The sequence below is a fragment of the Ochotona curzoniae genome, unplaced genomic scaffold (assembly GCF_017591425.1).
Source record: "Ochotona curzoniae isolate NIBS_2020 unplaced genomic scaffold, NIBS_Ocur_1.0 contig_2210, whole genome shotgun sequence".
In the NCBI taxonomy this organism is placed as follows: Eukaryota; Metazoa; Chordata; class Mammalia; order Lagomorpha; family Ochotonidae; genus Ochotona; species Ochotona curzoniae.
This window is the reverse complement of record NW_024465369.1, coordinates 44,271,153-44,285,684: the sequence shown is the minus strand read 5'-3', so window position 1 is coordinate 44,285,684 and position 14,532 is coordinate 44,271,153. Positions and strand designations below refer to the sequence as shown.

General features: G+C 34.6%; 1 protein-coding gene across 1 annotated transcript in view; it reads right to left on the bottom strand.

Annotated features, from left to right (window-relative positions):
- FSIP2 (fibrous sheath interacting protein 2) overlaps positions 1-14,532 on the bottom strand; it is a 79,901-nt gene that overhangs the window by 29,081 nt on the left and 36,288 nt on the right. The window contains exons 12-14 of the mRNA XM_040972007.1: positions 12,974-13,031; positions 11,906-11,942; positions 1,459-10,303 (exon numbers count right to left, since the gene is read on the bottom strand). Of these exons, the coding sequence (XP_040827941.1) occupies positions 1,459-10,303; positions 11,906-11,942; positions 12,974-13,031 (8,940 nt within the window). The remainder of the gene's footprint in view (positions 1-1,458; positions 10,304-11,905; positions 11,943-12,973; positions 13,032-14,532) is intronic.

The window sequence follows — 14,532 nt, the reverse complement described above, 5'->3', positions numbered from 1 at the left end:
CATATTAAAATAAAAACTCTAGTGAAGAAAGCAATTAAATGTTCCTCAAAAACTTATTTTCTGCTTATAAAATCTTAACTTTAGGCCAGAAGGTGAGGAAAAAATATGCCCAAAGAACTCAAAATGCTCAGTTAAATGTTTTGGTTAAGGATTCTTAAGAAACAAGAAAGCCTAGAACATCCTATCAACTCCAATGAAGGAAAGCCCTGGAAATGCCAAAATATATACAACATTGTTGACAGATAAAAGGTAATTACAAATAAGCTGGGAGGTCCTACATGGTAGCCTAGTGGCTAAAGTTCTTGCCTTGTATGCACAAAGATCCCATGTGGGTGCCGGTTCATGTCCTGTCTACTCCACTTCCCTTCCAGTACCCTGTTATGGCCTGAAAAAGCAGTCAAGGCTGGACCAATGCTTTAGAACCCTGCACCCGTGTGGGAGACCCGAAAGAAGCTCCTGGCTCCTGAGTTTGGATCAGTGCAGCTCAAGCCATTGCAGCCACTTGGAAAGTGAACCAGTGGATGGAAGATTGTTCTATCTGCTTCTCTCTAAATTTGACTTTCCAACAAAAATATGTAAATCATTAGAAACAAAACAAATATGCTGGAAACATAGAGATTCTCTTGTTGTTCTAATTTTAATGAGGTCATGCTTGATGAATTCTACTTGTGATGTTGTAATTAGTTGATGATTCATTGTAGTCAACTTGAGAAACTACTGATTTTAAGGATATCAAATAATTACCTATTGTAGATGGGTAGTGTTGCTACTATATCACCTATGTGAATGATGGGCAAGGAATGGATCTGGACTAATATTACAGCAACTAAATACTGGTAACTATTGATTCAGCTTAAGGTTATTATAGTATCATTAGATAAAACTTCACTAATTGCCAAAGCAATAATTTTCATACAAAATAACATATCAACCAAATGTGTGTGCATAGAGCCATATTCTTAGAATACAAACAACAAATGTTGCATATTTAAGGTAGGTTGGCATTGTATACCTAAAAGGGAATCAAGTAAGAATACTGAAATGCAAACAGGTTGTTAATTCTACTGCTGTCATTACTGGTAATAATAATTTCCATGGATGCAAGCAAACATTTTAAAAAGTAGTAGAATAACTACAGATTAGCTGTATATGCCATATAATCATAAATAAGTCAGGTGTAAAATTAAAATTTCTTGGGAATCCATGCCTCATGTGGTCAAACACAATCCCATTCTAAGATTATCTCATTTTCACTTTCAAGCTAAGCAAATATTTTACATTTTAGCTTTTTTTTTTTTTTTTTTTTTTTTTTTTCTTTTTTTTTACATTTACAGGCAATTAAATCGTTATTTCTACAAAGCTATTTTCAGGGAAAATAGCAAATCTGTTTCTTGGTTTTTTTGTTTGTTTTTATCTATAATTTCACTTACTTCTATAAATAAGTTATCTATTACTTACCTCTAGTTTCAAAGTTTTTGAAGTGTGTGATGACTGATGTGGTGACATGTCTTGCTACCAAATGAATTTCATTAGGACCTAGTTCATGATCAGCGAAAGAAATGGCTTCAATTTCTTTTAAGGTCTCTATTTTTGTTGTATACTGGCTATTTTGCCATTTTTGCAATAAAGGAAAATCTGTGCTGGATTCAAGATTGCTGCTTTCTTTTTTAAGCATAAAATTTATTCTTTTACTCCAAATTCTAAGTAGACTTGTCTCTTCATTCTTTTGCCCACCAGATATTTCAGTCAAAGGACTTTGCTTTGATATAAAAAATGGCTTAATTGTTTCCATGCTTCCATTGGGGTGCAATTGGCTTGGAAAGTCATAGTTTGACAACACAGTATTAACAATATTTTCTGCAGCTAAACATATTTTGAGTGGAGAAACTGTTGTTTGAATTTGATTTGACTCCACCAATGGTTTTGGAGTCTCAAAATAAAATACTCTGGGATTTTCACCTTTTCCCCCTTCTATGAATGACATGACCTGCTTAAATGCTGCTTCTGTTGAGTCGTTTGCTTTCCTTGATAGTCTTGTTAAGACACTATCTTCTGAGAATGAACTGTTTTTCTTCACCACCTCATCAAAATGACTAAATTTAATTTTTTTTGGCCTTGGGCTTTGTATTTTATTTCTAAAGCATGATGTCATAATTTTTGAATTTGGCCCTTCCGTTGGATTTGAGCTTTGGTATTTACCTTCCACAGCAGAACTCGCATGGGAGAACAGATCTGATGGAACCTTGAATTTGTGTTTTATATTTTCCTCTGAATGAAGCAAGTGGCCTGGGATTCTCCTTTGCGGAGAATTATTTCCCAAACTGGTTTCTTTTGTCTTTGATTTGGAAATTTTCATGTTAGTTGCTAACTCTGTGTGATTGACAATGTAAGTTTTTTCTGACCCTTGAAACAGACCTTCCTTTGGAAGGTTTTTGATCAGAGATTCATGGAAATTAGCACACTGGTCCATTAGTGTGCCAATGATCTCACTTGCTACAGTGTTCTCTTTCAAAACACTACTTGAAGATGGTTCCATTTGGCTTATTTCTTTGTCTAGCTTGTTCTTAATTGTATCCAGCATGTCACTGACAATAGCAACTGCATATGTAAGCAATTCTGAATGGAATGAATGAACCTCTAGCAGGGTATTCTGAATGTTTTCTTTGGAAATAGGAGTGTTTGACGTGGATTCAGCAGAAGACCTTTTTAATGGTTGTAATTTTGGCAACATCTTTTTACTTAATAATCGCTGGTGGACAGGAAAAAGGGTTTCTATTGGCATTTTCACTATTTCAGAGAACTCATATTTAGAGATATGCTTAAATTGCAAGTCTACAAATGACTCTAAAATATCTAAAACCCTTTGTACAATCTCTCGAACAATTTGGTTGCTAGAGTCCATAGACATTTGATCTTTTGTCTTCATATTATACGTTGATAAGTTGCTGAGCATGTGCTTGGCTGGAAAGCTGTGTTGACTGGCAGCAGTAATGTGCTCTTTCCTATTTGGTAGAGTTTCTTTACTATCCACACTAGGCATCTGGGACAAAAAACACAACTGCAATTTTTCAAATAGCATTTCAACAATTTCCCTTCCAAACATATTAATTTGTGCTTTGGCATCCTCAGCTCTAGAATAAACTCCACTATGATGAGTATAGAACCTACTCTCACGATCTTCAAAATGTGGCAAATTTAAAAGTGAAAGCGAATACTCTAAATCTTTTGCCTTTATTGAAATTTCAGTCAAAACATTTTCAGCTATCATCAATAGCTTATATTTGTCACTCTCCTTGTCATTTGATTCTGTTTGCCATTTGTCAAACATCTGTTTAAATATGCCATCTTTAGGAAAAATCTGTTCTAGCTGTGAAGAAACATTTTCCAAATAAAAACAGGATTGTTGTTCGGCAAGTGACCCTGCACTCGGGATCCCCTGGGAAAGTTTGAGATGATCCAAATATGACAATTTGGTTGAATGACTCAAATTGTGGTTATTTGAAGCATGTAGTTCCTGCAAAATTGTACTCACTATTTTACTCGCTTCCAGAATATGATCAGAGTGTAAAGCTGTTATATTTTCCATTCCTTTAGTCTGTTTCACCTTTTCAAATTCTTTCACAATTTTTTCTAGAATACTGATGGTAATATCCTTAGCATATATTTTTAGTTCTGAAGTGGGCAGTTTTGCTTTGAGTAAATTTTTGGCATCTGCTATTGATACACTGTATGGTTGATCAACGGCAACACTGGACCAATTGCCTTTGGGGATCTTCTCTCCAGGACTTAACCTGTTCTTGCTTTTTACTTTACTACCACTAGGTCCAAGGTTTTGCTTAGTTCTACATTTAGGCAATGAAGTGATTTTTGACCTTGGTTTTAAACCCATTTTCAAACTTGGCTTTGGGCTGCCCTTAGAGGTGACTTTAGAATTACGTAATCTTGGAAGCTGCAACTCATCCAAACCTTCTTCAGAGGATAAACTCTCTTCTAGATGGAGGAACAAAAAATTTGTGATTTTACTGAGAACCATTTGTACTAAATCTTTCCCTACTTGTAATGGTGAATATTGCCAAAAAGTGTTTCCAAACACAGAAAACCTTTGGTTCTCTGCTAAAGGATAAACTGGTGTTACCACATATCTGGGAGAGTTACTTGTTTTCCCTGATTGTTTAGTTTCTCTGAAAGAAGACAGTTTCGAGGTATCACTGCTCTCGGATGCTTCTGTTTGTCCTCTTTTAGTATTTCCACTTAATAATGTCACAACTAAAGAGTATATTTTCTCTAAAACACTCTCAACGATGTCCTTTGCTTCACTATGGAAATGGTTTTTATGTGTTATATCTGTCTCAATTTTAGAATTAAAACAGGGGATTTCATTAAATGGCGGTAAATGACCTATAACTTGTATTACTCTTTGATCTAACTTTTTCAAAATTTCTTCCACTGCACTAAGCAGTTCAGTTTTTTCTTTTTGTTTCAATTCTCTTTTTTTCATAAATATGTCTTCCAAAATAATTTTCCGGCTTTCTTTTTCTAATGTTATTTGTTTCTGTTCTAGTGGATACTCTGTAAACAGAGATAACTTGGTGTTTTTTTCTTTCTCTTTGTCTCCCAGGAATATATTATTTGCAGACCTATTATCATACAAAATCTTTAAGATACTGTTGACAATTTCACTCACAATGATGGTTTCCTGGATGGAAATATTGTTAGAGTATGAATGCATTTTTTGGAATTCTAAGTCTATGTCATTTTTAATAAGTTTCAAAGTAGTACTGGCAATGAACTCTGCACCTTCTATAAGACTCATTTGTGATAAATTAATTGTATATCCATTCTTTTCTCTGTAACTAGCAAAAGAAGAATGTGTAAGCTTTTGACTGAGATCAGGTTCAGTTGATACTTTCAGTACATTTACATCAGATTCCATTTGGCTTGATTCATCCAAACTGCAACCATCCTGTTTGTGAATTTCCAATTCTGGGATGACAGTGGATCTTATCTTATTCCGGAAAGCAAGAGTCATTATTGAATCCATTCTTTCTGCCATAAAGGCTTCTAACCTACTGGAAATAGTCTTAGTAATGGAGTTAGCATTTTCCTCACATGGGTTGAGGAATTTCTTGGTTTCTTCATTCTCCCCTTCAGTTGTCTGGTTATCATCAGCACAAGCTGATTTCTGATTTTGTGAATGTGGAATATGTTCTCTTTCCAATTCATTTTTTGGCCCCATAATTGGAAATGTATCATAAGTAGTCACATGCGATCTTGCAGAAGTAGCAAGTATTGCATTCATGCGAAGCATAACAGCAGAACTAAGATTCTGAAGAATAATATTGACAATATCATTAGCTAGCAAAATGACATCTGACTTAGAAAGTGAAAGCTTAGGAATAATCTTTGCATCTTCAATGAACATTTCAGAATTTGTTTCCGAATGTTCATCAGTCATGCCAGATTTCATAGTAGATGCAGGAAATGAGATATTATTATAATACAGTGTTTTTTCATAAATGTCATTTATTATGTCTTGAATAGTATCTTGAATTTGAGTCTGTAGTGTTTTTTGATATTCAGGCTTATTGAACAGGGTTTTAAAAATACTTCCTTGCTGATCTGAATCATTCTGTTTGTTAGAATTGTTTTTGTTATATTTGCTTTTACATGACACAATAGTCAACATGGAGTTAACAACCTGACTTGCAATACTTTCTGGGGCCACAACATTATGTGTTAAGGAAGGACTTCCCCTTTCTCTATCTAACTCATGTTTGATTCCTTGTAAAATCTTTCTAGCCACTTCTGTTGCATATGTATTCAATTTTGACATAGGTAATTGGCACAATGAGTTGGTCTTTCCTGATTTAATATGATCCACTGAGCCACAGGAAAGTTGTTCATCATAGTGTGAGTCTTCAGATGATAATGATTTGCTAAATGTACTCTTACTTTGCTGACTAGATAAAGCTACTGGAGCTATGGTGCTGGCTTGGGGAGAAAATAGAGATTCTATTTTGGAAGTAGCAAAAGTTTCCAAATTTGTCAATATTTCCTGTGTAATGTCTTCAATTATACTCATTTTAATTTGTTTGTCAACACTGAATCTTGTTTGAAGCATAGATGGGTTTCTGTCCAACAAAGTAACAGAAGAGTTTCCTCCATAGGTGTGCTTTTGAAACGAGACATTTGCTGAAAACGTAATGGTTTTATACCTGTTTTCTCTCACATTTGTTTCTGTCATTACAGCTAAATAAAGTTTATGAAAAACAGTCTTAACCACATCATTTGCCACTGTGGTAACATCTGTGTCAGACACTAAAGGATCTGTTGTGCTATCTACAAATTGAACAGATGTATGAGCAATTGGCTCAAAAACATTGTGAGGCATGCCTTGCACATTTAATTGATTGGTAAAAGCAGTTTGAAAAATTTCATTCAAGATACTTTTAATAATGGGAGCAATTGGAGATTTACATGCTTCCTTAAGCTTCACTTCAACTTTATTTAAGGTTCTTTGTAGAATCTGTTGCTTAAGAGCATGGGAGTTAGCTTCTTCTCTTACTAATGTGCTCTCTCTAGTGAATTCGTTCATTGTTTCTGTATCATCATCTAGAAGTGAATCTGATTCAGCTCCTCCAGGAAGATTTCCATAAGATGGCTTGTATCGGTATGTTTTAATGTCTTCTTCCTCAGGTTCAGTTTCACTAAATATATCTGAGGAGACTGCATCTGAAATTAAATTGACTATATTTTTAAGCATTTGTGTCTCAGGTGGTGAGGTTTTTACACTTGTCTTCAACTCTGAAGGGTTCATATTTAATTCTGTTTGAATTGCCTTCAAAATAGTACTTGAGACCTTCTTGGCTTGCATGTATAGAACGGAATGCAATGGTTCTTCATGTGTATCTGTGAAAACACTATGGCTTTCACATTTCCAATCCATATTACTGCTGTTTTTATTTTTATCTTTAATAACACCCAGAGTTTCTAAATTTCCATTTGCAAATACTTCTAGTTTAGCAAAAACCGTATTAAGAATATCTGATGCTATAACTTTCAATTTGTTTGTCTGTGTTTCTTCTGTGCTCCCCACTTTGGAAAACATGGGAGAAACAGTTTGTTCCTTGATTTTAGTTACCTCATTATTATCCCCCTGGATCATTCTGGAAATTATGCTGGTGCATTTGGTCACCTGTTCAATAATTGATTCAAATGATAAACTGTCAATATTAAGAGACTCTGAGACAGCTTTACATTCAGAATTTCCCAAACTGGTATCCATGTCAAAATCACATAATTTTGCAAGGACATATTCCAAAATTGTTTTGGAAATGCGCTGTATGTTAGATTGCATTGAAGCAGCCATTTGCTGATCACTGTTTGTCTTCTCTGTAGTTTGCAGACTACCACATGGCTGACAGTGAGGGTGGGCTTGTGGGAGTTTGCCTATCATTTCATGCACTGTCTCTCCAATTCTATCTAACACTTGCAATTTGACTTTCTTTTTGAGATCTTTTGTATCACTGACACTGTGCAGAGTACATGGGTTGGCCAAAGATTTGCGAAATGAATTCTGACTAGTTGAAAAAATGTGTTGCTTATCAGCATTATCACATTCATCTGAGGCTTCAGACCTTGCTTTTGCTGAAGGGAGTAAAACATTTCCTTGTCTTTCATTTCCACTTAATAAAATCTCACAAATTAAAGTTAATAAAGGGCTCCCCATAACATCATCACTAGGATTTATGACAAGAGATCCAAATTTCTTTTCAGCATTAACAAAAAATCCTTTACTTGGAAGGATTCTGGCATGGTCTGCCTTCTTAATACATAAGTCTTTTTTGTTGTGTTCCAATTCATTCTGGATAGCACGTAAAACAATGTGTACTACTTTTGCTGTGTAAGTGCTGAGATGAGACTGTAATGAAAAGTGCTTAACAAGTAAAGGCTTCGACCTGATTCGCAATTTGGGACAAATAAATGCCTTCAGCCTTTTAAAAACTGTATTAATGATTTTATGAATAATGTCATCTACAGGTTTAGGATCATTTTCTCCAGACTTTAGCCAAGAAGGTCTTACAGGATCTACATTGATTGAAGATAAATATTTCATTTTCTTGTCACTGTCAAACCATATTTTTAATGGCTTTTTATTTGGCATGTCTTTGATTGTGTGGGAAGTATCAAAATCATCCTGAAGAGGATCAAATTTAGTCTGAAGAGTTAATGATGAAACAGAGTATTTAGCAGTATTGTTAATATAGTGTGATGCCTTATGAAGTATATTTATCACTGTATCTGTTATTTCCTGAGACAGTGAACTAATTTCTGACACAGAGAACATCTGGTCCATCTGTTCCTGATGTGATGATTCCTGAGGTTTTTCTGAAACAAGAACTGAAGTGTCTTTGCTGCTTTTGCAGTCTACCTGTCCAGGAGGAATGCAAGATATCTCCTTGAACATTTCTGCTAAAATATCTTTAACTATGGTTTCTGAAGCCATTTGTATCTGCTGCTTTTGTTGTTGGCTGAAAATTGAAGTGTCTTTATGCAAGCATTTTTTCTTTAAAATGCTTTCATTAATAAGAGGTGGTAGCTCGGTCTTTAATCCCCAATCATGCAATGCAGCTTTGCTTTGAGAAGGTGGCTTACTAGACAATCTAGTGCCATTTTTGTTTTCAAAACAAGTGTTTTCCTTCGTAAACCAATGATCAGATGTATTTTCTTGAGATTTTTCTTTTTCATCTCTGACAGATGAATCCAGAACAGTATTCACAATTTTGTTTATTTCTTCATTATCATCTTCAGAATAAACTACCATACCTGGAACATTAACAGGTGGAAATGACCTTCTAGACCTGGGACTATTTGATAATCTAGTGCCAGCAAGCCTATATTTTTCTTCAATGTCAGCATTCCTCTCAGGCTGTTTACTTTTTTGATCATCAGCTTGTACTGGTTCTTCATGGAGCTTAGAGAAGATACCATCAAGTATCTGAAGGAGTGCTACTGTGTCTTCAGATGCGATTAGCCGCTCATTGTTGAGTTCAGCTTGGACATAACCTAATATAACACTGACTGCTTCCTTTATATGACCCACCAAAGATGACTGAGAAAAAACATGTGACATTAAACCTTGTACTTCCTCTTTCAGAATTAAATTATCCGTGTCAAGTTGGGGACTACATTTATGGCTGTTATCTGGTTGGGACATCATATATGGTGAATCTCTCTTACTTTGCTGATTGGAAAGTTCATTTGTATCTTCAAAGTGAGTAATTTCATTTTGCTTGCTATATGTGAGGCACATCAGCCTTTCTAAAATGGTTTGTACCATATCTTCTGCAATGTCATTCATGGGTTCCAAAGTACAAGGCAGAGAAGCTTCGGATGGCTTTCCATTTGATAACATAAAATATTCCCCACTATCTGTTAATACTGGTGAAATGTTGATAGACAAGTCTTCTTGTGAAAATATCTCAACATACTTTTTTTCAACTGCAAACTCTAGCTTCTCAAGCATACTTTCTACAATGTCAGAAGCTACTGAGCAGATATCAACATTAGAAATCAAGTCTTCTTTATCAGACTCATTTTGGTCAACAAAAACTTCAGCAGTAACAGAAGAAAGAGATGGAATCGCTTGGGTTAAATCAGACATTATTTCTTGAAAAATACTTCCTAAAATCAATTCAGTTTCCCCCTTCAAGTGGCATTTAAAGTCAACAAAAACGTTCTTCAAGTTCTTCATCTCATTTGCAGCTTTTGTTTTATAATCATTAAACAATGGGCTCACTAAGCTGTCTGTTTCAGTGGTAGCATCTTTAGAAGTTTTTGTACTTGTTTCAAATGAAAGCAAAAGGTGACTATCAGATTTACAACTTCTGAGCTTTGGGCAAAAATATACCAAGTTGGATTTGTTATAGTTGAGTTCAGATGTTAAAGATGGTGCTGCCATGTGGTAGGTTGTCCCTACAACTCTTCTTTCCACGTGGGCAGGAGGAGGTTTGAAAGCTGTGGTTGGTCTCCTTACTGACATGTCAACTTCAAATGTGCAAGGCTCTGTCTGAAATGTTTTAGTTGTTGCAGATGTGTAGTTTCCATATGTAAACTCTTCACTGCAGGTGCTGCAGAAGCTTGAACTATCCGAAGAGAGGACTGAATCATCAGAAACAGGGTATGTAATATTTTGTAACCTTTCTTCATACTTTGTAATTGCTGGGTATAATATGCTGGTCACTGTAGCCACAACCCAGGTCATTATATTCTGAATTATACTATACAGCTCTTCAGAAGTTACCTGAGAAGAGTATGGTGAAAAGAAAATCATGCAAAGTATTATTTCCTGTCCTGAAGGTGGATGTTAACATTTGCATTTTTATACCAAATGCTGCATAGGTAGAAAACTATCAAGGTTCACGAAGGAAACATGGTAAAAGAACATGATTAACTATGTAGCACCTTCATTTCCTGACCCAATTTGAGAGAAGGCCATTTAATTCAACTCAAATCTCCTAAACTCCATATATATATTTTTTCACTTACTGCACAAACAATAGTTAAAGCTTTGAAAAAATATTTTGGAATGGTAGCAGAGGTTATAAAATATGTATTTGTTTTACATGAATAACATTTAAATATCTAAGAATAAAACTTTTAACAGAGAAGATAACTATCCTTAATCAAAATATATAAAATATAATCCAATATATATTATATATATGTATATATACATACAGTTATTTGGATTATATTTTATATATAATATATATGTGTATACACAGTATTACATAATATATGTATATGTACATATATCGTTGTTTGGGTTATACTTTATATATATATTATATATATAATTACTCTTAGCTCTGGTGTGATAGGAAGACTTTTCAACTTCAATATGTGAAAGAGAGATATTCCTAAATTGCTCTGCATAGTGAAATAATGAAAAATAGTATCTTGTATATCAACTACTTTATGTTACAATACTGATCAGAGAAATATTCTCTTTAGTTATGATTTTTGTATTTAATCCATATTGCACAAGTTAAGCAAATACCCATCACGTGAAATAATGTGTCAGAGTATGTGCAGTTTCCAGACTTTGCTGCATCCTGACTGATCTGCCTGGATTCGGAGTTGAGTCTTATGTAAACATTACATTCTATCTCAGGCTTTTGTAAGCCCAGCTCATAGGTGACTAGTTACCTTGTTCCGTGATCTTAATAAATCACTATGTCACTTTCCATAAAAACACTAGAGAAACATCCATACATCTTGGACTGTTATACGTCTTTTCAGGAATATCCACCACCCTGTTGACCAACTGCTTTCCTGTACAGAATAGGGTTTTGGTGCATGGTGATGTTTTTACAATAGATAGATCCTTAAATGATTCCCCTATTCTGTCCCATTCCTAAGACCCTCTCCTTGAAGCATCAACATTTTTTTAAGACGAAATCTTTGTAAAAAAAAAAAAACCTAAAAATTATCTGGAAGTAAACTAGAAAAGAGAAAAGGAATACAAGCAAGATATGCCTATCAAAATCATGTAAGCAGAACCTTTAGAACATACTCCATATTGGGCACCTTGGGTTGATATCAGGTAAACATTCCCCATCCCTTCGTATTGGGGTGGTGGGAGGTTGGGTGTGGCTTCTCTCCTTATCTCCCTCCTTCCCCCAGATGCAAGCAGAAGAAAAGGAAAAATTGGAAACAGTGGTCCTACCCACTTTCTCCTAACCCTCAGTCCCTTCCATCTAAATCAACCATGTAAGCATCATTAAAATTAAACAGCAAGAAATGCACATATTAATAATTTAAAGTCATCTGATTCTCAAGATCTTTTTCTTCTTTAAGATATATCAAAAGTATCATGAATATGTGTTTTTAGGATACATACTTTTTCTTGCAAGCAATTTTGCAGGAGATTCTGCTGTCTGTAAAGTCAGAAAGATTGCTCTCTGTTATTTCAAGGCTTTAAGAAGGTTTACCCAAAAGTTTTAGTCACTGAGTCAGTTTCTTCTACATAGGGGTTTTTTGGTAGATATTCAAATGGAAAAATATATTTTAACTTTTTGATCAACCTTTCTTCCTATTTAATCTCCTTCACAGGTATTGATGCCTGGATTTAGAATATGTTCCAGTATCCAGAGGAGTAAATTGTACAATTTATCCATCTGGTCATAGTACTTGGAACTTTTACCCTTAACATCTGTGCTTTATTGGGAAAAGAAAACAGGATTGGGAGGGAGGCTGCATGTCCTTTCTCTTTTGAAAAGCATGATGGGTGTAATAAGATATCTGATCGGATCCTTCTGAAAACTTTAATTATTATATTAAATCCCATAGTTCCACCATTGTTTGCTCATTTGCCAGAGGAGTAAAAAGACATAATGGTTATTCAATAATGATGTATTAGTGTCATGCATTTCTAGGTACTTTCAACACTGACTTAGATATTTTATGTGACATTTTCTATCCTGTCTTTTAGATTTATATTCACACACTAATGAAATAAAAGCACAAAGAATTGTAACATAACTCAAAGACTGAAACTACAATCCTATTTTCAATCTTTTTTTTTTTTCCAGCATGAGCTATTTCTTTAACTACTTCCTACATTCTTAAAGGAATATTAGTGAAGTAGTAAGGCAAAAGGGCAAAATCAGATCCTGGAAAGGTACCTGGGAAGGGAGGGCACTGTGGGGAAATCCTGGGAAGTACTATGGAGATCCTGCAACATGGTGAGTGCAGAAGGGCAACAAGTCAAAGGAGACGTCTCACATTTTGTTTAAAATCTGGACTTATAAGTGGCAAATAAGAGGACAGTAAGTGGTAAAGTTTCAATAATTTCAGGTAGAATTTCAATAAATGAGGATTCCATTTAATCATTTTCTTGTGAACAACACTCTTTACAATCATTAAAATATCAATTTATGACTAATCATGAACTTTTTAAAATACTTACGTGTTTGAGTACCCTGGATTAGGAAAAATACTTGCAGCTGTATCACGAGTCTGAGGTCCTAATTGTCAGAAAAAGAAAATTATGACTTGCATCTGTCATCAGCAGCTTGTGAAATTTTAAAAATTTCTTCAGTAGGACATCACTCTTACTGAATTGCTTTATATTTAATTAATTTTTGGGATCTCTCCATAGTGGAATTTAAAATCTCAAGCATACCACAAAATGTACTACAAGATCTCATGTCCTTGTCTTGCTACTCAAAGTCTTCTGTAGTTGGTGTATCATATGTATTTTGTGGCTTAGACCCAGTATAATGCTATTACCTAAATATTTTGTGTTTTCCTGCCATTTATGTTTTCTAGTGATTTTCTTTTGAACCTCTTTCCTTGGCATCCTTTAACCTCTCACTTTTTAAATCTCATTCAGCTTGTATGAAATCCTCTGGAAAGCTTTCTTTGAAATGCACCTAAAAAATTAGCTTCCTTCTCTAGTATTCCAAAAGCACCTTAACATGCTCTTCATTATACAACTTCATTATTCTTCACTGTACTTTCATGTTTACTTACTCTTTTCTATCCCTATGATATGATCTTTGTCACTATATATTCAGCACTTGGCATAGTATTCAGTTGCATTTTTAGATGACATTAATAGATCCATGTGATTCTGTAGTATGTATTAAATGATATGTCTGCATTTATCGCTTTCCACTTAAGAATTATTTAACATTTTTATATATAATAAAATAAGACTGTAATGCTGGTTTGGATAAGATTCTGGATACTGAAGGAATTCAAAGGTCTTGGGCAAAACAACTCTGCTAGTCCAGTGGATTATTTCTTGCTAATCATAAAAATTAACAAAAGAATTAAAACTAGAGTTTTCTGCTTACATAAATAATGCTAATAAGTACAGTCAATTCAAAATCAGACTTGGCCAATTGCTTCTCAGTGTCAAAATGTTATCAATAGACAACAATGATGCACAGAAAATGTTAATTCTATGAACTCTATTGTTTATATAGAACCGTTTTCTCAAGGAAGGCAGTGAAATTAAGAGTGCACTGATCTGAAAATTAAGTATTAAGTTAACACTACTTTTTAAAAAAAATCATTATATTTTCCTGAAAGGCAGAGCAACACAAGTCTACCATCCTCTGGATCCTTCTCCAAACAGTTTCAACAGGTGATGACACTGTTTCAGGTCAAAATACGGAACCTAGAACACAAAGGGGTTCTCTACCTGGGGATTAGGCACCCTACTAGCTCATTCTTCATCTGTTGCCTCTAAGAGTATGCCTTGGAAAGGAAACAATTAACAAAGTAAAAAAGCACCCCACAGAATGGGAGATCTTTGCACATTACATAGGTGATAGGGGGCTAATCTCCACAATATACAAAGATCTCCAGAACAACCAAAACACCAAAACAAACAAGCCACTCAAAAATGGGCACAGGAAATGGGCAGACATTTCACAAAAGAACAAAACCAAATGGCAAACAAACATATGAAAAAATGCTCAAGTTCCCTGGCAATAAGGGAAATCCAAATGAAGACAT